The 25,815-nt window shown below is 35.5% G+C and overlaps 1 protein-coding gene across 3 annotated transcripts in view; it reads right to left on the minus strand.

The window, feature by feature from the left end:
• The window catches only part of Spag16 (sperm associated antigen 16), an 814,060-nt gene that overhangs the window by 312,790 nt on the left and 475,455 nt on the right, over positions 1-25,815 (minus strand). For all 3 annotated transcript variants that reach the window (XM_059277932.1, XM_059277933.1, XM_059277936.1), the window contains one exon: positions 10,440-10,566. In XM_059277932.1, coding sequence (XP_059133915.1) covers positions 10,440-10,566 — 127 coding nt within the window. The remainder of the gene's footprint in view (positions 1-10,439; positions 10,567-25,815) is intronic.

Below are 25,815 nucleotides of genomic sequence, written 5' to 3' on the forward strand. Positions count from 1 at the left end.
AATACTCAAGATAAGTTAAAGAAAATAAGGCAAGTGAAGCACATTAGTTAGACAAAATTAGGCATAGACTACCATAGGAATTATTTTGAACAGAGCAAGCATAATGGAAATACATAAAAATTTGAAAGCTCATATTATTGAAAGCTAACCACATTAAGGTTGCTTGGTTTTGTTTCTATGTTTGAAAAATCCACTTCTGTTGAACATGATTTTACTTGTGTAATTAAGAAATTTAAAGCAGAGCCAAAATTCATTGACAAAACACCACAAAGAGTCTTCAATTAGATGACACTGTAACCAGATATCCAAGCTTTGGAGACATATGAGAAATAGAAGCTGGGGAATTTAGGAATGAGAAACAAACAGCCAAAATAGCGACACTGAGAGAAAATGGTGACAGTGGCGATACTTGTGAATGTCAAGGAGTGGGGCTGGGAACACAGCTCGGTAGTGTGCTTTAGCACACAAAATGCCCTGGTTGCACACCCCACCCCCACAATATAACTGGACATGGGAATGAATACCTAGAATCACAGTGCAGTGCCTGAGGTGGAGAAAGGAGAGGGAAAAATTAAACAAACAAACAAACAAAAAAACAACAAAACAAAGAGCAGAAGAATAAGAACAAAATAATAAAGAAAATAAAGGCGATCTAAGAAGATTTTACCTTTTTAAATATATATATATATATATATATATATATATATATATCACACAGTACATTCTTCAATCCATTTCCTGCCTCTGTAGTCTGTTTTCTCGGTAGGGTTATCAATTTGTCACCTGTTTTCAACATTATGTTTTATAGTAATATTATAACTAAATGCCTATGACGTTGTCTTCTTTATTAATCTTCTTTTAAAATTTTATTTATCAATTGCTTCTATCTAATCATATAAAAATGAGTAATTTTTCAGTTTCAAAAATCACTCAAATAAAAAACAATATCTAGATCTCCCTTTAGATTTTATTCCATCTACATATTACTTTACAATGAAGCTATGTGGTAGGCTTGCCTCCATACATTAAAAAAATCTGGATTATCATTTATCTGTGTGTCAATATTTGTTTACATATCATCACTGATGTGGAGATGCATTTTTTTGTTTTTGTTTTTCTCTGTGTAGCTTTGCACCTTTCTTGGATCTCACTCTGTAGACCAGGCTGGCCTTGAACTCACAAAGATCCACCTGCCTCTGCCTCCCAAGTGCTGGGATTAAAGGTGTGCACCAACCCTGACCGGAACATTCTTTAATACTATGAAATATCTTTTGTTATACAACGTATCTTTAGTTAGTGTTATTAATTTGCATTTTAATTTAAAATGTTCTATTATCTGAGAGGAAAGCTGCTGATTTTTCTATTTAAATATGCTTTATATTTATATTTTATCAGATGTAAGTTCTGTATATATCTATATAATATTTATAAATTATAAGGTGATAAACAGTGCAAGCCATAACAGCAATAAATACAGCTTGATATTGGTTTTTCCAAGAATGACTCATGGAAAACCAACCCTACTTTCCCCATCCAATCAAATTGATTCTTTTATCACCGTTAGTTTATATTTTCCAATAGTATTTGTCTTGCTTCTCCCCATTTCCTATGCTCCAGATTTCTACACAAATGTTAATACTTAATACTATGTGACAGAAACTATACCAAATGATCATTGTGATTTTTTTTAATAAAGCATATAATTTACTTTTGTTTCTCAATACATTTAGAAGCTTTTACTTCTATGTCCAAGATGTGCAATCACCAAACCCAGTAGGTAATATTAATACTAAACTGCTCACCATCTTTTACAGTACTTTCTATATTAAATGAAAGGTTTGAGTATAAGGAATGGTAGATAAAAACATGATTAAATGGTGCATCAGTGATTATTTATCAAAATGCACTTTAATTCACTGTTATTAGTTTTCTTGTGCTATAGATTTATGTGATAAGAGATGAAATTTTATTTTACACTGATCACAATCACAGTAAGATGCTAGAAACACTTGCCAAAAAATACTACTACGTTTAATTTCCAATTTCATCAATGATACATAAAAAGTATAATTAGCATGTGGTGCTCTAATGAATTCAAAGTTAAGTCTATACAAGGTACAGCCAAGCTGTCATCACTGAAGTTTTAATAGGCCAAATGTGCAAAAGAATAAATAACAGTGACAAGATTATTCCTAAGTAATTTCTACATGTTGAACTGAAATTAAGGAACTACAGGCAGCAAGGCAGGTCAAATCAACACTACACAGCTGTGGAATTACAATTAGCTCAATGAGTTACAGTCACTGAATTCCTCAAAGTGACAGCAACAGACCAAACACTGAGCTAAGTGATGTGTTATGGAACCATTCAGTTTCATTAAGCACTATTCAACCTGTCCTCCAAGGAGAGGGAAGAGCAATCCAGAAGAAGACCATGCCACAATTTTCAGATGCCTATAAAGGAACAAATAAATGACATTTTGGGCAATACACACACACACACACACACACACACACACACACACACACACACACGTGGCTAAGACTTATTTAAATTTTATTCTCATTTAAAAAGAGAATCTTGAACTTTAGAGATGTTAAATAACATAGTTACCAGACACAACCAGGAAGTTACAGAACCTAGATTCAATTTTCTATCTGACTTTCAAACCCACATCTTACTACACATAAGGCAGAAAAGACTGGAGGTAATAGAGGTCTATCTTTGTATGACAAAGTACATTCTATGATTAAGATAATCTCATTATTATTATGTAATTTTTTCCTGTTTATTATTAAATTTTTTATTCATTTTACATGCCAATCACTGATCCCCCTCTCTCCCCCCAAGCCCCCAACCCCTCACCCCCCGCCCCACCCCCAGCTTTGTTCCCCAACACAACTCCCATTCTCTCCTCCAATAAGGTAATGCCTCCCATGGGGAGTCAGCAGAGCCTGGTACATACAGTAGAGGCAGGTCTGCATCTAGGCTGTGGGAGGTGTCGCACCATAGGTCGTGCACTCCAAAACCCAGCTCATGCACCAGGGATGGATCCTGATCCTACTGCCAGGGCCCCGCTGCCCCAAGCAGATCAAGCCACACAAGTGTCTCGCTCGTGCAGAGGCCCTAGTCCAGTCAGTCTTACTAGTCATTCAGTCATATAGGTTAAAACTTCTACCACATCTGAAACAATGGTCTCTGCTTTGGTTTAACTCCACCAATTGCTTGGCCATGTAGTTCACTGAGTCTGAGTAAAAGGATGACAAGGTGGACGAGGTAGTGAAGTTGAGGTCAGAGCGTTGTCAAGGTCTCCACATCAACACCAGGTCAACGGAGAACGCACTTGTTCGCAGAGGCCTTGCTAGCCAAGCCTTCTTTACTTTGTGTGGCTTTAAAATGGAAATGTTACGATGCAGCCAGCAAGGAAATGGACTCTGATGCTCGAGGGACTGGGGTCGTAATTAGAGAAAGGACCATTAATAGTAGAACACTTTTTAATAATCGTTTATCTTATTTTCACTTTCTTAAGTAATATGCTTAAATTATTCTGTAACTTTCACTGTTCCTTGTGAGAATTAAACTGTCTAAAATGTCTAACAGAACAAATAGCCAGCTTGTATGGATTGCATTTAATTCCAAGTTAAAAGGAACAATGAAAAAAATTTACCAGAAACTTATCTTCAAAATGTATAAAAGTAACATGGATTAAGTAGTCTGGGCAAAGTTTATAGACTTCTACACAGTAATTTTCTTATGGTATAGTCACCCCGTTGGTCTTTATCGCTGAAACTGGTTGTTTACATCAAACTGAGAGGTTTAAATCATTAGGCAAATACTGTCTAGAAGTCTGTGAACTTGGCTTGCAGTAGACATAGATGGTTTGGTTTACCTTATCATCTTTGATAGTATCCCTATTGAAAACAACTGGCATTTGTTCACACTTGTGGTAGAACAGCCTTTGGTTAAAACAACCCATTGTATTTTAAAAATTGCAAATAAGAATTTTAATCACAATAAATCACTGTATATAAAATAAATCAATTTAATGGCCATAAGGCTTTAAAATGTTATTTAATTTTGATAAATTATTGCATTTATTTGTATATACAAACTTTCCACACAAAATATTTTCATAAATATCACAAGTAACATCATTCTCCCTTTTACTTTATAATTAATATAAACAGCATTTTTAGCTAGCAGTGGGAAGATACTATTTTGTATGTGGGTGTTAGCCTTTAGAAAACATCATTTTCATTGATAAAAGAATGATTTTTGTTGTAGCCTATAAATGGATAAAATTTATGAGATTATGGGATATCTGTAAGTGTTAGAAGTCACGTACTCATACAGTACTTAGCTAAACATGGTATGTGCTCAGTGGTGTGTGCATTGGCATCAATGAGGAGAGAAAGAAAAGCAAGTGGAGTAGACTATACAGAAAGAATATGACATAAGTATCGAGTTAGGAAATAAGTTGTCTTTTCACTTTCCCTATCACTTTTCCTCATGCCTTCATCCCTCCTCCACCATTGGACACCTACTATGATAACTATTGTTAAATTTTGGGGGAAAATCTCTCAAGAGTTTCATGATAGAAAAACAATTATAGTATGGCGTAAGGGTTCCAAAACATCAGAAATACTGAAATCTTATGAGTTGTGTTTGTAAATCGTTTGTGTGATTTATTATTTCACATCCATCACATTCTTACATGGTATGTACCACTACTGTACATATCTTATAAATGAAGAAACTAGGGCCAAGATATTTATGCATTTTGTTCAAGGCCTCCTTGTTAATAAGCTATAGGTTGTGGGTTTGGATCCAGGCTTAAAGACTTTGTGCTATTGCTATGCTGTGGTTTATAAAGTACATATGAGCTGATTCAGTCACAGTCTTATAGCTAAACAATAAGTACATTTGACTTTTTTAACATATGTTTCTACCACATCATTGAAGCCATTAGTCACTGTCTAATACATTAACAAATTGGTGCGATTTGCCATTTGGTGGGGAAAATAATGTCTCATTTATCAAATTCAACATTAAATACTTTACAAAGAAATAATTAGCAAAGTTGTAAGGCATACAGAATTTCCTTGGTTGCCTCTCCAAATATCTGACCTTTGAGGCATGAAGAATTCTTGTGGGAGGATGAAGTATGCCTTTAAGGACAGAAACAAATTCACCAAGGATCAGAGGGAGATGTGGTTAGGTGGCTGAAGTGACGGCTAATTCTATGTGCTGAAGATTTGGTGTGCTTAAGAACGGAGGGTAACTATTACATTTGTTTCTGTTATAGAACATTTGTTTTAATAATTCAAAGATGTGCTTCATTCTTTTAAGTTTCATTTGTTTAACTCTGTGAGGCTGTGTTGCATTGCCTGTCCAAAACACCTGATTGGTCTAATAAAGAGCTGAACAGCTGATAGCAAGGCAGGAGAAAGGATAGGTGGGGCTGGCAGGCAGAGAGAATAAATAGAAGGAAAAAAGAGAGCAAACAAGAGAGATCAAGGAACAAGAAAAGGAGGAGAGGAGGACACTAGGGGTCAGCCACCCAACCACCCAGCCAAACAACCAGCCATGTTGTAAGAGTTAAAGTAAGATACACAGAAGTAAGAAAAGGAGAAAGCCCAGAGGCAAAAGTTATATGGGATAATTTAAGTTAAAAAAAAAGCTGGTCAGAATAAACCAAGCTAAGGCCAGGCTTTTATAAGAAAGAATAAGCTTCCCTGTGTATTTATTTGGGAGCTGTGTGGCAGGCCCCCCAAAGAGCAAAGAGGCAAAAGAGCAAAGAGCCTAAGAGTAAAAACCAACAACAGGTAACTTGTAGGAATTAGAGACAGAGTAATGAGTATTGGTAGAGTACACGTGCAAAATATGAAGTTTGCCAAAGCCAGGTGTACAACAGTCTATGAGAACAACTCCAGGGCTGTCTAACATCCTGAAGTGCTCATAACAGTTTAAAAGAAATAGAGGTATTTTTAATTTGGTTAATTTTATGCCAAGTTGTCCTTTGATGACTAGAATCTTCACAATCTTTCTAGTGAGTCAGAGACCGCCAAGAAGATGTTTTCTGCTCCCACAGAATTTCACACTTAGTTTTTTAACAAAACACTTTTTTAAAAGTTGTAATGATGACTAGTGCTTTATCCACACACACCCCACTACTGCTGCCAGGTTCATATATTCCTAATTTGTTGACCTTTTATGTGATGGCAAGCGTGTCTTAACAGTGTGTAATCAGAAAATAATTTTGAAAAATAATTATACATCTAATCATCCCTTCAAAGGAAAGGTGACATTATAGGGAACAAAAAAGGTACCATTTTCAAAGGAAACTGCTACAGAACATCAGATAACATGTTTGTCAGAGTTTCTTTTGCCAAATCTATGCAAGGGCAGTAATCTTTGCAAGTTGTTGTAGCAAATTCTTTAACTGCAGAATTCTCTATATTGTTTTAAATATTTTGTTTAGTTTGTAGATGTATGTGCGTGTGTATGTCTGTGTGTGTGTGTGTGTGTGTGTGTGCCTGTATGTATACCATACATACTTCTTGCAGGAGTCAACTCTCCATGTAGATCTTTGGGCTTGAGTTTAGATCCTCAGGCTTGGCATCAAGTGCCTTAGTCCTCTGAGCCATCTCACCAGCCCAGAGTTCTTCTTTTTAGGATTCTCTGTCTTTATGAAGAATTATTTGCAGCTCTTGTAGCTGATAAGTCTACACACAGGTCTAAGTTTTGATTTATCGATTGTATTAATTAATCATTGAACCAGAAAATTTTGAAAATATAAGCATATTAAGTCGTCTTTTAAAAATAAGTGTCATTTTAGAATTATTAGTATCTTTTGTTAGAACCAATCAAAATCAGAAGCTATACAACAATATTAATACTGCCATTTATATTACCCTTTCTTAAAGGTGTGTGTGTGTGTGTGTGTGTGTGTGTGTGTGTGTGTGTTTACATATACACAAGATCAGTTCATTAGTAAATGCCTAAGACAGTTTAATGGAAAAAGTTTCTGAACTTTTGTGGTAGAATGCTAAAGTGCTGGCTGATCACAGGGACATAGTAATGGCCAAGGGTGGGAAGACATCAGCCAGAAGATGCAGGGGCATCCTGCTTCATGCATCTGCCTCTGTGCTCCATTGTCTGATCTTGGGTAACTTTTCTATCTTGATAAGCATGTATTCCCAGTACAAGAGTAAAACAATAAATGGTACCCACTTAATCAGATTCTACAAAGCATTATGTAGATGTTTAAGTACAGTGATTGCAGGTAGGAAATATTCAATAAATGCTACAAAAAGCCAAATCAACAATTATAGGATATATAATAATTACTATTCCTCCTAAATTTATTTACATGTATACCTGCTCCCTAAAAGTCTGCATATGCTTTGAGGACAAGATTCTATCTGGAGCTTTCTGAGGACCTATGATGTTGCTTGGCACAGAGATCTCCAATAAAAATTACTAAATTGAAAATGAACCTACAGAAACAAACTCAACAGAATCTTTGGAGATTCCTTGTCTCATAATGTTCTGTCAGGGCTTCCCACTCCCTTTTTCTCATTATTTTATTCATATATATTTTTTTCTTCTTTCTTTGAGCCCTACAGGTCCTCTTTGTATATAGTATGACTTCCAGTTTAGTATTTTTACGGAATTCCTGAGTGTGTGGACAATGGGATCTGTTTTTTGTGCCTTCTCTTGGGATCTTTTCCTTCTGTTTGTTTTGTCCAATTTGGATGTGTTAGTTTTTGTTTTATATTATATTATATTTTATTATTATCTCTTTGGAGTCCATTTGTTTTCTAATGAGAGATAGACGGGTGGGGTCTGAATGGAAGGGGAGGCAGGGAGAAACTGGGAGAAGTCAAGGAAGGGGAAACCAGTAATCATACAAATAAAATCACATTTCAGCACAAATATGACCCTATATTACATGAGAAAAAAATGAATGAAAAGTATAACCCAAGAGAAGAGGTGCCAGCTGTGCTTCCCTAGCCCTCTGCATGCTGAGCTCTGAATGCTGTAGTGCTCCTCTCAGAGTACACAGCTCTTGTCTGTGGAACTGCACACCCCTGGGAAAGTGAGGCTGAACTATGACAGGGGTCACAGAGACAGGACATAATACGTTAGCTCTTTGGCGACCTCTTAGTTTCTCTACTTCGTAGCCACTCAGAGAGATCGATTCCTGGATCTTAAAGTGAAGTCAGGACCAGGCTATCTCGGGACAGGTGCCGAAGGCAAGGCCACCAGGTCGTGGACTCGATGAGTGAGGAAACGCCAGCCACACTGACCATTGCCAGCCCCGCTCTGACCCAGCCCAGAACTTTGTCTTGCCTTTTGTTGTTCATATTTTACTGTCCAGGAGATACATTGCTTGTCTTAAAAAAATACCAGCAGTCTTAATCTTTTCATTGGTCTAGGAAATGACTAAACAACCTCACTGCATTTGTTTTAAACAGTCCTTTAAACTACTCATGGATGGGGACTTCTCATGCGGACTTTTTTTTTTGTTGTTGTTGTTTTTTGTTTTTGTTTTTGTTTTTCGAGACAGGGTTTCTTTGTGTAGCTTTGCGCCTTTTCCTGGAACTCACTTGGTAGCCCAGGCTGGCCTCGAACTCACAGAGATCCGCCTGGCTCTGCCTCCCGAGTGCTGGGATTAAAGGCGTGCGCCACCACCGCCCGGCTTCATACTGACTTTTTTAAGAAGGCATCATAATTTTTCACTAAATTTACTATATAATATATCATTTTTTCTGACAGAAAAACAATCTTAGTTTTCAATTTTAATAAAGTAGTTTTATTGTTTTATAACTTTGAGAAAAGAGACATTCAACCCCATTAGACATCAGTTTCATGAGTTTCCAAAACTGCGGCCTCTTTTACAACCTCTATCTGGTAATTATAAAGATTCATATCACCCTCCTCAACCCCCACAGAATTCAGAGCAGAGCCGTCTAGCTGACTGGGAGACTGACTTGGAGGTCTCCACTTTCATTACCTGTAATAATCAGTTGCTATGGTGAGTTAATGATTTAAGACTAGTATATGTTTGACTGTGGAAAAAGGAAGCTTAAAACTAATTTATGAGAATATAATCCACTGGGCATTTTCCTAACTCATCAAAAATATTTTAGAGGTGCCTCAAGAGTAATTGATCACGTTGATGTGACAAAATTGAGCTACCACTGTTTCTCTAACAAGAAAAGGATGTCATTCGTCTTCTCTTAGGCCCAGACCTTCTCTATACCCAAATAATTTATCATTTGTTAAGAAATTTATGTATTTTAAGCATTTAAAGGAAGAAAAATACCAGGGATGAAGCTGATGTTACAAATCAAATAGTGTGACCTTTATCAATGCATCACACAGTTCTGACTGCCACAGGGAGGACAGAGGTGACAATTCTGGTCACCCTTTCAACACCACAGAAAATCCACTTACATTAAATATTTCATGAATAATTTGAATAAAAACCAGGAATAATTCATGTTGTACAGGCAAAATATGAAAAATAACTCTAGAATAACATATGTAGTTTGAACTTTAAAATATGAGTGATTCCTAAGACGGGGTTGTTAAGTTTTTTTTTTTGTTGTTGTTGTTGTTGTTGTTTGTTTTGTTTTGTTTTTCAAGACTGGGTTTCTCTATTGTAGTTTTTTGGTGCCTGTCCTGGATTTCACTCTGTAGACCAGGCTGGCCTCGAACTCACAGAGATCCATCCACCTGGCTCTGCCTCCCAAGTGCTGGAATTAAAGACGTGCACCACCACTGCACAGCTATCATTTATTTCTTAAATGATTTAAAAATTGGAAACAAAATCACCAGAATTAGTGTGGTTTTGGTGAAATCACTGTTTGACTAGAGTTGCCATTTTTATATAATTTGACATCAATACTTTATTTAATATTTTCATTTTATTTCACAATTTGAATTATCTAATTTTAATAATAAAATCCTCATCAGATATAACTAAAATGAAAATGAAAACACAATCTATTAGTCTTCAAATTTTGTAAATCTATCTTTAAAATAATTATGTGTTATCTTCTCTTTTCTTTATTGCAGTTTCTTTCTGCTTGGGGAGCAGTGAGATGGTCAGTGTGTAAGTCATGCCTGAGGATGGGAGTTTCATTCTTGAACCTGTGATGTGTAAGGAGGGAACCAACTCTGAAAATTTGTCCTCTGACATCCACGTATATGACATAGCATAGTGCCCCCAGCACCACAGACAGGTACACACACACATACACACACACACACACACACACACACACACACACACACACACACACACACCATAACAGCTTACTTTAATCCTACATTCCTTACAACACTTTTAAAGTTGTACCCATTACCTAAAGAGTGTCTACCAATGCTTAAACAAATTAACCTGGGTAGAGGGCAGGTAATTGACTTACTGTTCGTGCATCCCACACAGATAAGGTCTTGTCTGCAGAAGCGGTGAGAAGAGTGTTGGAGAAAGGGAAAAACTCAATGCTGTTCACAGAGTCTGTGTGTCCGTATAACGTATATCTGCACCGTTCACTGTGGAGTGAGATTAAGAACAAGGATTTGGGACTTTGTATCTAAATGTTGTTGCATCTTATGCAATGCTAATAATAATTTAAAAAAAAACAAGAACTGAAATGCAACATCATTTAAAAATAGCAGATATATGAATGCACATACATACACACACATTTACAGTAATAATATCTTAGGCATAGTGCCTATAATCTAGGACACTGGAGGCAGGGCAGTCATGAGTTACAGGATGGCATGGGTTTACAGAGTGAGACTGTCACAAATCATCAAAGAACAGCTTCAAAGAAACATTGTATAATCATGTAAGGACTTAAAACAATTAGTAGGATCAAATAAATTTAAATTACCTTCAAATTATGGAACCATTTGCAGTGTTATCTTTACACTACTTTTAAAAACATTTCTTTAGGGACACATAGAGGACAGAGGACAGCTTGCAGAAGTTCACTCTCCTTCCCACCACTGTGGGTTCTATCAATCATGCTGAGGTCATCAGCCTTATCACAAGCAATATTATCCACTGGAAAAAATCTTACTGGCCTTATACTATTTATTTACACCTTGAAATAATTACATAAAAATTGTCTCCAACTAATAGAAGAATGTGTTATGAAAAGAAAACCTCCCACCAATCCATAAGATCAAGTCGACTTTCTTAGGTCACTATTTTCCCACGTGGTTCTCAGCTTTGTCTCTACATTACAATGACTGGCCACACTTTTGGAAAGTACTCGTCTCCAGTTTCAAGCCCAAAATATTCCCTTCCAATTGATCCATGATGGATCCAGACATTGGCATTTTAATGCCTCCTCTGGTAATTGTAATTTGCCTTTGGGGATGAGAATCTAAACAAGTGTTTTTCAGAGTGTTTCATTCAGACTAGCAGTATCAGCATCACTTGGGACTGGATCCAAAATGCAAATTCTCAGCCTCATCTCAAACCTATTGAATCAGACGCTCTGGAGTGGGGCCCAGCAATCTGTTTTAGCAAGCACACTAGGGAATTCAGATGCATGCTGAAGTTTGAGAGCCATTGATCTGAACTACAGGAAATGAGTGAAGAGAAGAGGCCACTGTGTCTTCACCATTTGCCATTTTATGGATGGACTGTCCCTTAAAACAGGACACGCACTGTGCAGAATCACCTTCATCTGTAATGGCAAATCATTTAAAAATAATGTTATTTATAAACCCATTGTAAAACCAGAGAAAGTACAATCAGTAAATAAAAGTGCTCAGAACAGAGAAGTCAGCACAAATACATCACTCACAGGAGCATCCATGACCTCTAATTGTGCATCTTCTCTCTGGCTTTGCTGTATTTCCTGTGATCAGATGATGTAGTGGGCAATCCTGCACCAGAGGCAGGAGGCTGGATGCCAGCCCTGACCTGGACAAGAACCAGCAGACTAGGGGGTTGACTCTGGGTGGGGGAAATGACTTAGACAGAGGAAATGACTTAACTGATGTTCAACACATTTCTACCGTAGACGTCTTTGACCAGGTGGGCAAATAGAAAATAGAAGGAGAGAGATCACTTTAAGCCTGGTGCCTCAGAAACATTAAGAAAAGTTTTCTCCTCACTTTGTAAATTTTGACATTTTTAAGATATCAAGAAATATTAAGGTTTATCCAAATTTGAATATGGATTTAAATTACTCCCTCTTTGCATATTAAGAGTATTATAGTAACATATCATTAATAAAGACATAAAATTATTAAACAAATTAAGATTATTCAGTATTAATTTACCTTAAGACATAAAAAGTTAGGAGATTGGCTAATAATAGTTTTGGTTACTTTTTGGTTTGTTTTGTGGTTCTGGGAATTGAACCTAGGGCCTCCTGAATGCATGCAAAGTACTGTACCAATGCATTATATCCTTAGCCTCTTGGCTAACAATATTTTGATTAAGTTATTGTATGAATATGCACTGGAGTCAATAGCCACAGCCTATGAATTAACTTCTCACTTTTATAAATAACACTTTAGAAACAGGGTAACTTGTATGCACATTGCCTTGCTTTCCACTTCGGGTAACAGGATTTCATAGTTACACAGGAGACCATGTGCCCCATGAGCCTAAAACAATACTAATATTTTCTCTGAAAGAAACATGGACCGCATCCTCTGTGAGATATACCAAGGTATTTGAATATTTAAATGTACACTTCAATCTTACAGTATTGCTTTTCTTTCATTTTAATATTCATAGTTGTAAATTCATAGTTTCTTCCTTCCTTCCTTCCTTTCTTCCTTCCTTCCCCCCTCTCTCTCTCTCTCTCTCTCTCTCTCTCTCTCTCTCTCTCTCTCTTTCTTTCTTTCTTTCTTCTTTTCTTTGTCATAACAGCCCTGGCTATCCTGGATCTCACTCTGTAGACCAGACTGGCCTCGAACTCACAGAGATCTGCCAGCCTCTGCCTCCTGAGTCCTGAGATTAAAGGCATGCACCACCACTGCCCAGCTTAATTTTTTTCTTTCTTAAACAAATTATTTTTATAGAAACTTAACCAGTATTTTATAATGATATGAAATGCATGAGTACAATTTTTTTCTTTGAAAGTTTATATTCTAATCCCATTTCTTGAAATAAACAACTTTAAATATTAGTGCAATTGTCCTCGTTAAAGTTCTAGCAGGGGATAGAGAAGCAGAGAGAGGAAGAGGATGAAGAGCAGAGACTGAGTATAAAAGTGACAATGTTATACCTATGACAGAAAAGAGCAAATATAAAATTAAAATTACAGTTTTATCATAACATAAAACAAGTATAATTAAAAGAATTGCTCAAAGTCAAGGAAACACCTTTTCAATATAAGACATATCGCTATTTTTATTTAACTTTCAGTTTAAAAATTGTATTTACTAGTAGCATGTTGGTGTGTGGAGGGGCATGTCTGCCATGACCCATACGTGGCAATCAGAAGACAACCCTGTGGAGTCAGTTCTTTCTTTCTACCTTTACATGTGTTCTGGGTATAGAACTCAGGCCAGTGGGCTTGTGTGGGAAGCACCTTTACCCGCTGAGCCATCTTGCTGGACTCCACTATCATCTTCTTAAAAATGACTCATTACTTTCCAAACATAAGCTAGACAAGGATGACAACAACAGGCATGCCTAAGTATACAGGGAAAAACCCAGGAGGCCTCACGCCTACACATTGAACCCTAGGCAACTTAGGAATGCTGAGAGAGGGAAAATAGTCTTCCTAGGGAAGAGCACGCCAATGGTTTATCCAATACCAAATGGTCAGCTGAAAACATACATACAAGTAACAGTATATAGAGTAAGCATGGTATATTTATGTATTTAGGAATATATCTATCTATATATATATGTGTGTGTGTGTGTATGTATATATGTGTCTATGTATGTATGTTTATACATGTAAAAATAGTTAAAGAAAAAAGAGACCATGAATTTGAAAGAGGCAGTAAGGGATATATGGAAGGGTTTGGAGAGAGGAAAGGAAGGGAAGTGATGCAATTATATTATAATTAATATATATTAATATATTATAATCTCAAAAATAAAATAAATAATATATAATAAAATTAATCTTAAAAATACATCTGAAAATGAAAAAAATATTAACTACAAAGAAAAACTGACTTTAGTATCATTTTCATTTCTAGAAGGCATGGTGAATAAAAACAGAATGTGGTCGTTTTCCTGCTTTTACTCTTTCATCCACTGGTAAAGTCTGAGGCAAACCCATCACCCCTTTCTCCCCAGACAATCACAATGCAGGATGCTCTTGTTCTGTACAACAGCTTCTGACTCGCCACAAACGTGAGAGATGCAAAGCTTTAATGTAGCATGTTCTGATAAGAATTTTCAGTTAATATTCTAGATTCTTGTTAGTTTAAGGTAAAGCCTTCTCCCATATCTATTTTATTTCTTTCCTTTCTTTTATATATTTTGGTTAAACGCCATTTTTGTTCTATTCCATTTCATTTGCCCTGCTTTCATTTTGTTGGTCAGTATTCATTTTATTTCATAACTCATTTACATTTATTCTGTGATCATGAATTGAGCTCAAAGTTACAGTAGATTTTTCTCCCAAATAATAAAACTAAACATTAAAGCACACTAACCAGAACAGGACCCTGCCTTATATATGAAGACTATCTAAATACAGATTTATATTTATGAGGAACATCCAGTGTATGTAAAAATTCATATGTATATGAAAATATAGAAAAATATGAACCATAATCAAGAAAAATAATCAAGTGAAAGAAACAGATCCTGAATTAATTTTTGAAATACAGACTTCAAAAAATATTTTACAAGAATGTTCAAGTATGTAAAGGAATATGTAGTTAATGTGGTTGTAGAGATAATCTCCTAAAATAAATAAAACAGATAAAAGTGGAGTCACATAAATAGTTAAATAAGTATGTAAAATAAAAAATCACTAGGTAAAAAAAAAATGTCTCTTTAGATATTTCAGAAAAGAATAAAAGCTCAGAGAATTTTAGTCATCAATAGGAAAATAGGAGAATGTCTAACACACATGTACTTGAGTTTTCACTAAGAAACATTTCTGAGAAATAATGGCTAAAATTGTATCCAATTTAAAGGAAAATACAATAGTTCTGATCCAAATTTTTTTTTAAAAAATCCAATAACAATGTACCAAAGTATATCATAGTCAAAATGTGAAAGCAAGTCATAGAACAAATCAACAACAACAACAGATCCCAAAGTTGTCATAGATAGAAGAAAGAGAACATACAATAGAACAGGTTCCCAATGGCAGCTGACTTCACACTGGAAAAAAAAACAGGCCAAATTATGTTTTCAAAAGTGCTGGATTTAGAGATTCAGCTAAAAATACCTTTATTTATGAGGATGAAACAAAATTTCAGATCAATGAAAGCTGAAAAAAAATTGATCGCTAGGAAATCTTTTCTATAAGACATGCTGAATTGAAGTTATTCATACTGAATGAAAATGGCACCAGGCAGAAACTTTAGTGTATGAAAAGAACAAAAGCATCTGAGATGATCAATACATGAGCAAACATGAAATGCCATTTCCTAATTTTGACAACTACTGGAAATACAGCAAATAAGTATATAGACAAAAACTGTGGGACTTTTTTTCCTTATAGAGGCAATTCAACCTATAAGAATTATACTCTGACATCAAAATGCTTGTATGTAGAATTTGTCTTTACTTAGATTAAAACTTGCTCTAGTTATGGCTGAGCAGTCCACAGATAACTATTCTCTTCCCTTTGACAGATGTGAGTTTCTGATGAGTACTGAAAACTGCACTAATATATGACTATAAGATATAAATTAGAGGGCAGTTTAATGCTATGTTCATTTAGTAAAATAATAATAGGTTCACATCTGAGGCTAGAAACAGCACACACACACACACACACACACACACACACACACACACACACACACACACATATATACTCCCTCTTCCAAGGATCAGAGAGTATCCCTTGTGGAAGAGTGTAGGAATGATTGCAAGAACCAGAAGTTGCTGAAGACTGGGATAGAAGTGCTGTGCTTATAAATTCACAGCTACCGTGGTTGCCTATACAAGATGTGAATGAGATCAACCAGTCAAGACCCCAGCAAGGAGGGAGGAGTGGCTAACAAGCCCTCACACCCACAAAGGAACTGCTGACCACTGGTGGCTACTGAAGGAGGAAAAAGAGCAGACCATCCACATTCCAGTGGATGGCCCCACACCTGTTCTTACACTGACAGCACTAATTGGACTCAGTTGGTCATTTACAAACAAAACCAAAGCAGAGGACATGAAACTGGCAGTGGGTGGGAGGTAGGTCTGAAAAGAGGTTGGATATGATCAAAATACATTGTATTCATGCATACAAATTAAAATTTTTTAAATTGGTTTTTGAATTAACACAGAAATGTTGATTCAAATGTATGTGAAAATAATATGTTACCAGGCATACAATGTACATATATACATATATATGTATATATTTTTACATATCTTCCATGGTGTCAACTATCTCTCTATTTGCAAACTTTAGGACTGTTTTAGGCAAATGTAAATGTATTAAAATGTACTTATTACATTACTATTTAATAAATGCATGTACAGAAAGAATATGTAATTTGGTAAACTGTTTTCTGACATATTAAATACACTCATAGTAAAATATTGCATTCATTCTTAACTCATAATCAGACTTTATTTTTTATCATTAAAATTCAATTCAATTATTTGTGAATACATTCATTTCTGTTGGCAGGGAAGGTATAGAGAAAACTCTTCAATGATATGGCTCATATGCTTTCCCAAAGAAAATGGAAAAAAGTAGGTCTTCTCACAGCTTGACGAAAAAAGGAACTGCTCAAGGAAATGGGGAATCTGTAGAAGTCACTGGCTGAGGTACAGTGCATCCTGGGTAGTCTGCTGAGGGAGCAGATTTGTGAGAGAATAATTAAGCTGCTAGAGGACAGCCCATTCAAAATTCCTTGAAAATGTGAAAATGGCCTAAAGTGATGGAGCATGAAAGAATAGGAAGAATGGAAATGGTTTGTCCATTTCTATAGAAACAACACTGTACCCTGATGCAGTTTTCTCCTTCTCTCTCTGCTGTTTTCCTATCATCTTGTAGAAAGAAGTTAGTTTTTTTTTATTTTTTTAATAAATCTATTTCTTTTTTTTAAAAAAAATATTCATTCTTATTTATTCACATTTATTTATTTTGTGTATGAGGTGCAGTAATGCCACAGTTTGCATTTGGAGGTCAGAACTTGTGGGGTTATTTCTTGTCTTCATCTAAGGTCCAAGGGCTAGAAGTGAGATCTTCAGGCTTGGCAGCATGGGTCTTGGTGGCCCACAACAGCTATTTCTTAGCCTACCTATGTTTTTATCATTTATTTTCCTTTATCTTTATTCCATTTCCTTATGTATTTGATTTGATTTTTATTATTTTGTTAACTGAATGATTATTATTTTTTTCAACTTTCAATTTATTGCAAAAATAAATAAATGAATGTATCTACTATTTCAGCTCAAATAGTCTTCTTTTATAATGCATTTTACATGTATAAGTCAAATCAATCTAAGAGGAAAACATTCTAACATACAAATGCCTTATGTGAGGGACTTTATTTTTATTCATTTTAATATAATTGTTTAAAGTGGCACCTTTAAAATCTCAGGCTTGTATGCAAACAGACAAAAATTGTGGTCAATTGAATTATAGAACATTCACAGAAAGCTAGCCATAAAGATACTTTTAGAAGGATCTGAAGAAGAGATTTTAAATCTATCCTTCTTTTGAAAGTGTAATGTGGGCTATAGGGGTGAGGATTCCTACTTGTAATGCTACAATAGATAGCTGAAAAGACAAGCTTATGATGATCACCTAATGTTTAGCGACTCTGTAAGAAATAAGAAAGTCATGCAAATCATGCCTTGTCAGAATGATGGCTTGACTTACCTTTTGATCTGTTTTGACCTGAAATATTCATAGAGAAGGGAAATCTATTAACTCCATCTCATCTAACCCTTTCTCTAACCTTCTAACTATCCCTCCCTAAAGGAAAGCACCTGGAATATCTACCCCTTGTCTCATATCAATTGACTTGCAGAAACATAGTGTGTTCTTCTTATCTATAAAGAAAATACAGCCTCTGGACCCTGGGAGTCCCAGGTCCCATCAACTTTCACTTTGAAATCAAAATAAGAAAAGCAAAACCCTAGAGAGGAAAACTAAGCCTGCAATCCAGTTTCTCATCCACTCTTTCATGGTAAATCAGTGTGTACCACAAATGCCCTTTACGTATCTAACACAGCCCACCCCTAAGGATGGAGAGTTGAGACAGAAATGGCTTCTCCATTTTCCCCAAATCACTCTTGAATAAATTAATTCTTCCTACCAAACTCTTTTCTGCTTTTCATGCAAAGTGAACCTTAAATTCTGTTAGTAAAAGTAAGTCCTGGAATTAATTTGCTTTATTGTCACTTAGTAAGACCTGAATGTTTACTATTTTATATAATTTAGCAAAAATAATAAAATTTATCATGGGCTTATTTAAATAAAAATTCATATATATATATATATATATATAAAATCTAGGAATTCAACATGAACATAAGAGAAATAATTAAAAATCCCCACACTGTGATACATAACACCCAAGGCAGGTGAGGGATTTCTCACACCTTTTAGCTTATTTATAAAACTTCATATCTAAGCTATTTTAAAACCTTCCAGGATTCTGCACCTTAGTAGGATAAATTAAAGTGATCTCCACATTTTTGCTTTCAAATCAAGACCATTTATTTAATAAAAGTACTTAGATTAACAATTATGTAAAATATGTACTCATAGGGGAAAATTTCTCTATTTGATAATATGTAATTCAATTGACTATTTAACAAAGTCATTGATATCTAAATAAAATCTAATACAGAATCTGCCACAACTCCACGGATAACTTCTCCACAATTTATGAGGTAGATGTGGGAATGAGAATCAAACATTCTTAGAGCATCATTCAGGCAAGTTCTTGGTCAGAACTCTGAAGAGTAAATACATAAATGCAACATCTTTCCTCTGGCCATAAACCTGTGTTCATACTAAAGGCAGATTCCTGACCAGCTTAAATTGAGTGAGATCTCTCTATTCAAGGGTTGTTTATCTATGGTTTAAACAATCAGGGGTAGAAAGGGTTTGAAAATTGCATATATAATGAATAGTAATTTTTTCTTATGTAAACAATACAGTCTAACAGTATTTATGTAGCATTTACATTGTATTATATATCTTAGCTTATCCAGAGACAATTCAAACTATTTCAAAAGGGAGGCAAATGTGTAGGCTACTTGTTACATTTGGCTTTTATTTCCCGTGAGAAAGTACCTGGCTTTATAACATTAAAAAGTTGAAAACTTAGTTTGGGCTGAAGATTTCACCTTATACTAGAAGCTCATTGAATTGTATAGAGCCTGGGGTGAAGAAGCATGTGGAAAAGGAGACTGTTCACTTCAGGACAGTCAGTAAGCAGAGAGTTGAATGAGGGAGTAAAGACTAAATAGTATGCTTTTTCCTTTTCCCCTTTTGTTTGATCTGGGTCCCCAGCTCATAGGAGGATGCCACCTACATTCAGAATAAATTGTTTCCCTTGGTTAATTGTCTGTGGAGTCACCCTCAGAGACACAACTAGAGAAATCGCTAACCTTCAAGATCAGTGGTTTTCAACCTTTCTAATGCTGCAACCTTTAATACAGTTCCTCGTGTTGTGATGACCTCAACCATAAAATTATTTTCATTGCTACTTCATAACTGTAATTTGGCTACTTTTATGAATCATACTATAAACATCTGTGTTTTCTGATGGTCTTAGGTGACCCCTGTGAAATGTTCATTTAATCCCCGAAGGTGTCATGACCAACAAGTTGAGAGACTTTCCTAGAGGCTCTTTAATCCAGCCAAACTGACAATCAAGATTTACCATTGCATATCCCAATACTATGCTATTTTACATAAGGGATTTTAGTATCTTCAGATTTCTGTATGAAGGTAGAGGTAAGAGTCAGGTATGGGTAAAGATGTCAGAGTATCACACACTGTTAACAGTAAAAAAAAAAAAAGTGGAAGCATAAAACTAAGAAGATAGAAAATTTAAAAAATCAAAATAGAAATTCAAGGCAAAATAATATAAAGGCCGCCAGGCGGTGGTGGCGCACGCCTTTAATCCCAGCACTCGGGAGGCAGAGCCAGGCGGATCTCTGTGAGTTCGAGGCCAGCCTGGGCTACCAAGTGAGTTCCAGGAAAAGGCACAAAGCTACTCAGAGAAACCCTGTCTCGAAAAACCAAAAAAAAAAAAAAAAATAAATAAATAATAATAATATAAAGGCCAAAACAAGTAACTTTATGACAAGTTTCTCTATTTTACACTATGGTTTATGATGACATTTCTTGCTTACTGTTCTAAAAAATTTACACACAAGAATGCCATGCTAAATCAGCCCTTGTTATTTGTGACTTCGTATTTGCAAATTTCACCACTTGCTAAAATTTATTTGTGTAGCAAAGATTTTATACTTGACCAAACTCTAGTCAAAGTCATCTGAGCCATCTTCAAAGCTAGTTTCATCTTCGTTATATGAAACTATTATCAGAATGATGTTCCACTCACTGCTTTTGCCATCACAAAAAAACTTAAAAATTAGCCTAGTTTGCAAGAGCTCAAGGCTTTTGTGGATGGCCTTTCCAAGTGCCTGCCAGAGGAAGCTCAGAGTTTACTCTTCATTTATGTCAAAACTTGATAAGCACCTGATCACCCTTCCTAAGCATTTACTAAAAAGGGCTTACATTCTCAGTGTTTTCAATATATATATATATATATATATATATATATATATATATTAGCAATATACATATTTATACAACTCTGAAGTATCTTTATCAAAAGCTCACCCTTTAAAGCATAATCATCAGCTAACCTTACTTAGGAGTTGTAGTGTTATATTGCACAGCAGGGTGACAATGGATCAACATATCTAGTTGCACATTTCAAAAAAAAAAAAAAAACTTGAAGAAGGACTTTTAGTGTCTTCACCAAGAAGAAATGAAATGATACACATTTCAAGAAATGGATATGCTTACCTTCTTTAAACATTGTAAAATGTATATACATATTGAAATATCACATGGCACCCATAAAATATATAATATTTGTATCTTTTTAAGTCTTTAAAGAAGTAACCAGCAGAAATGACAGAGACCTTCCATCTGAGCTGGAGGAATAAACTATTTACTCAAGCTGGCCTTTTGGAATTTTTACTGCCCTGCCTCTACAGAGTCTCTGCTTACCCATTTTCTTTTTCCCTAATACTCTCTTAAAAATATCTGTATAAAACACAGTAGAGCTCAGTTCCTGTAGGACCCTCTTCCTTCTGTCCACAGTACACCCCCGATTGTTACGTTAATGAATGTCCAGCTTTACTTATCTTTGACAGGAAATTAACTCCCAAATCAATACCTGTGGTAATTCTGTGGTTATTTGAAGACATGGACATGAACACAGTAGTAAAAAAAAATTTGTTTCAATCTGTGATTAAACTAGACAAATCTCTCTTTGCCTGTCCCTTTCATAGTTTATTTTGTGCCAAGTTTTTTTTCATATATTTGTGCTTTTTCATTGGTGATTTCACTATTTAGAATAACGACAGAATGGTGATAGGGTGCTGTCTAGTCTTTTTCAAGTCTGCAAACGCTATGATGTCACATATATTAGGTAAATTTCATTCACATGTGAGTTATAATGCTGCTGTGTGGGATTCATGTCAAGGATTCAGTGATAGTTATTAAATAAGGTACATTTAAATACAAATGTACAAAAACCAATGTATGCAATAATTGGTTAATAATCATTTGATGAGAAACTAAGCCCCATTTCTCCCAGAAGCTATGATTTATAATTACTAATTCAGTGTTTTACCTTCAGTTACATAAGTTAGCTGCACTTATAATATCCTTAATTTACAGAAAAAATAATTGGAGTGTAACAATTGGTATAATAAGTAGTGGGGACAGAACTTTATCCCAAACAGTGGGTGTAAGACCATGTACTTTAAGCCATTATCAAAAAATCAATGTTAATTTAGGGACTTACAACATGACCAACTGATGAAATTATACTGTGCTAACAAAACGACACCTCCTAGAGATTAAATATGTATTTATCATTAGAAACCTTTCAGTGTTTATAGGTAAAGGAGCGTTATCTGGGAATTAGTTTATGAACAGCCATTCTCTTCAATGCATAATAAACAAACATGTAACAATTAGAAACATTTTAAAATTTAGATAAAGAAGTAATGAGCCTAATCTAGAGAAATACATGTATAGGATCACAAGATGCAATGGCACACGCCCTTCCCAATTATGGGTGCATGGTACACTGAGACTTATCACAGTGGGGGTATTTGCTAGCAGTGTCAGCAGATGTGTCAAATTAGAACTGTTAATTTCTAGTGGTAGAGCTAAAAAGCGCGGTCCAGTATCAGTAAACTGATTACTTTAATGTGGTAGCTTGACTGGGAATGCCCAAATATGTTGTGGGATATTTGTACACTGTGTGAATATGTATTACTGTGGTTGGTTTAATAACAAGCTGAACAGTCAATAACTAGCAGGACAGGATAGATGGGATTTCCAGGGAGAGAGAGGAAGGAGAAGAAGAGAGGCAGGAGACACCAGCAGAGCATGTCAGATGTGCCATACTGAGGAAAGGTAAAAGTCACTTGGCATAATGTAGAATAATAGAAGCAGGTTAATTTGAGTAGTAAGAACTAGCTGGAAACAAGTCTAACCTAGAGGCCAAGCTTTCATAATTAATAATAAGTCTCTATGTCATTATTGGTAGGTTGGCAGTCCAAGAAAGTCTGATGAGAAAGCTTGATACACAAATAGCTGGTAAACATTATTTCATGAAATTGTTTCTATAGCAAATTATCACTCAAATAAGTAGCCAAAGTAAGCAAGATGCTTCTTTGAAAACATGGGTGGGACACACCTAATCCTAGGGCCAGAGCAAAATAAAAAAGAAGTAACATGAGGTTGTACTATACGGCAGGATGTACATCACATATCAGAATTCTGAATCTTGCACTTTTGTCTTGGACCAGGATTTCTAGCAATGGTTCCCAGGTACACAGTGCTGTAGTTTGTTGCAGGATATTTGATCACACTGTGAATTCCGTGATTTACTGAAAATATCTGTTTCTAATTGTATGTCTCACATCTTTAATTCAAGAGGGTTCTGCTTGAATATTGTAAACAGGATTAAATAAAATCAGCCATAAGTTAAGAGACAGAGAAAGCAACCAGTTGATAGGAAAATCCATAGGGAGGAAAAGGGAGTTGGGAGGATGCACAGGAAGTAGAAGGGGAGGGTATCCATTCTGAGGAGTTTTGTTTGAGATAGCATAGGAGAAAATTCTCTTTCTGGGATGTCAGTGGAGGAGGAAGGTCAGCTGGGTGCATTCTCTGCTTCTATGAACTAGCAGGTTTTCACACCAGCACCTGACTCCCTAGTCTTTATTAGTAAAATCCAGAAATTAAGATTTAGGTAAAAACAACATTTGGCACTCCAACACATGGCACAAGGACATGGACAGAGAAATCACACCAGCTGTGGACAAACTGAGAAGGTAACAGATTTGGTTAGACACCTGGGAAGTCCTAAAGAAAAGAGTTAAGTAATATTAAAAGGAAAAATCTTTCCCACATTAAGGATGGATCAAGACTCTGTATAATGCTACTTTAGATGGCTTGAAAATAGAAGCAGAAAATAAAAAAAGGGACTTAACTGAGATTGACAAAATATTAATTATAATTACTATCAGTCTGGTAATTCATATTTTATGCTTAATAGTCATAATATTTTTTGTGCCAAATATGAAGAGTGGATTTATAAAGATACAAGCCTTAAAAAGACTTATGAATGAAATTAAGAAAAATACACACACACACACACACACACACACACACACAAGAATTTAGACAAGAAACAACTGACCACTGCATGATGAAACTTCAGTGGGGTGGCCCAAGGTTATTAGAAAACTAACCTTAGTTTATCTAGTTACTATACAAGAACTACCAGGACACAATAGACACTCCTGAGATTATTAAGAAGTCAAATGGAATCCTATAGGAATACTAGATTTGAGAAGATTTAAGGAAGCAGTTGTTTCATAAGATATACATTTACCCTATGTGAAATAGATACTAAATTCATAGGCAAATCAGAAGAGAATTATCCACCAAGACTGGAAATATTTGGCAACAGCAATATTGGGAGCTGGTCCTCAGTTATAATAGAGAACATGATGGAAAGAGGAATATAGGACTATAGAACAAGGAAATAGGGCTAGAGGTATTATTAATATTTCCCAAGATCAGTTTCTAGGTGAAGACCAATATGCTGAGTACAAAGGCAGCTTGAATTTAATGATCACAACTTGATGCTGTGCCATTTAGCAGCTTTAAATGCTTGAGAAAGATTTAAAGAATCAAAGAAGTCTGAGTCATTTACTCAAACTATGTAAGACCCAAAAGATGCTTTTATTGATTTTTTGCAAAGACTGACTCTACCTGTAAATGGAATAGTATCAGATCCAGAAGCTAGACAAATGTTAATCAAATCTTGGGCTATTTAAAATGCTAATTCAAAAAGCAAAGGGGCTATTAGTCCTTTAAAGATTTGATCAGTACCAATAGATAAATGGATGAGAATTATGGCCGATATTGGCCCTGACATTTATGATACTACTCTGATAGCAGAAGTAATTTCTAAAAGTTTTTAAAAAAATCAAAATTTCAGATGTTTTAATTGTGGTAGACAAAGTCATCTGAATAGGGATTGTAGACAAGGCATTCCTAGAAACAAGGTTTTTTTAGAGATAATCCAAACAGAAGACCCCAGAATTCTTTCTCTTCTTTTTTTTTTTTTTTGGTTTTTCGAGACAGGGTTTCTCTGTGTAGCTTTGTGCCTTTCCTAGAACTCACTTGGTAGCCCAGGCTGGCCTCAAACTCACAGAGATCCACCTGGCTCTGCCTCCCAAGTGCTGGGATTAAAGGCATGCACCATCATCACCCAGCCAGAATTCTTGAGTATGCAGAAGGTGTGGCAAAGGCTGGCATTGGATGCAGATCAACAAGGGACTGGCAAGGTAACCCTTTGTGATTGGAAAACACCCTACTGGCCCTCTCACAGACTCTGACATAAAATTTGATTCAATTATTCCCTGTCAGTGTCAGAGAAACTCTTTAAGAGAGCAATTAAAATATTTAATGCCTGTTGTTAAAAACAATACTGCTCTAGATGTTATCAAGGACAGAACAACTTCAATTGATAAAACCAAAAATTCAGGAGAGACCAGAAAACAGGTATTTTGGCAAACTGCTATAAATGACCAGAAACTGAAGCTTAAAATACAAATAAATGGCATGGAAATTGAAGGTTTACTAGACAGAGGAGCAGATGTAACAATAATTTCACCAAAATCCTGATAACTAGATTTGCCTCTTCAGGAGGTAAATATTCAGTTTGTAGGGATTGGGACTTTATCTCAGGTAAAACAAAGTGCAAGATGTATTACATGTATAGGGACAGAAGGACAAATAGGAAAATTAAAGCCATATTTGGCTAATACAGCCATGAATTTATGGGGATTTGATTTGTTGCAGCAATGGAAAACACAGATTAACAATCCTCCAA

The sequence above is a fragment of the Peromyscus eremicus genome, chromosome 13 (genome assembly GCF_949786415.1).
Source record: "Peromyscus eremicus chromosome 13, PerEre_H2_v1, whole genome shotgun sequence".
Lineage (NCBI taxonomy): Eukaryota > Metazoa > Chordata > Mammalia > Rodentia > Cricetidae > Peromyscus > Peromyscus eremicus.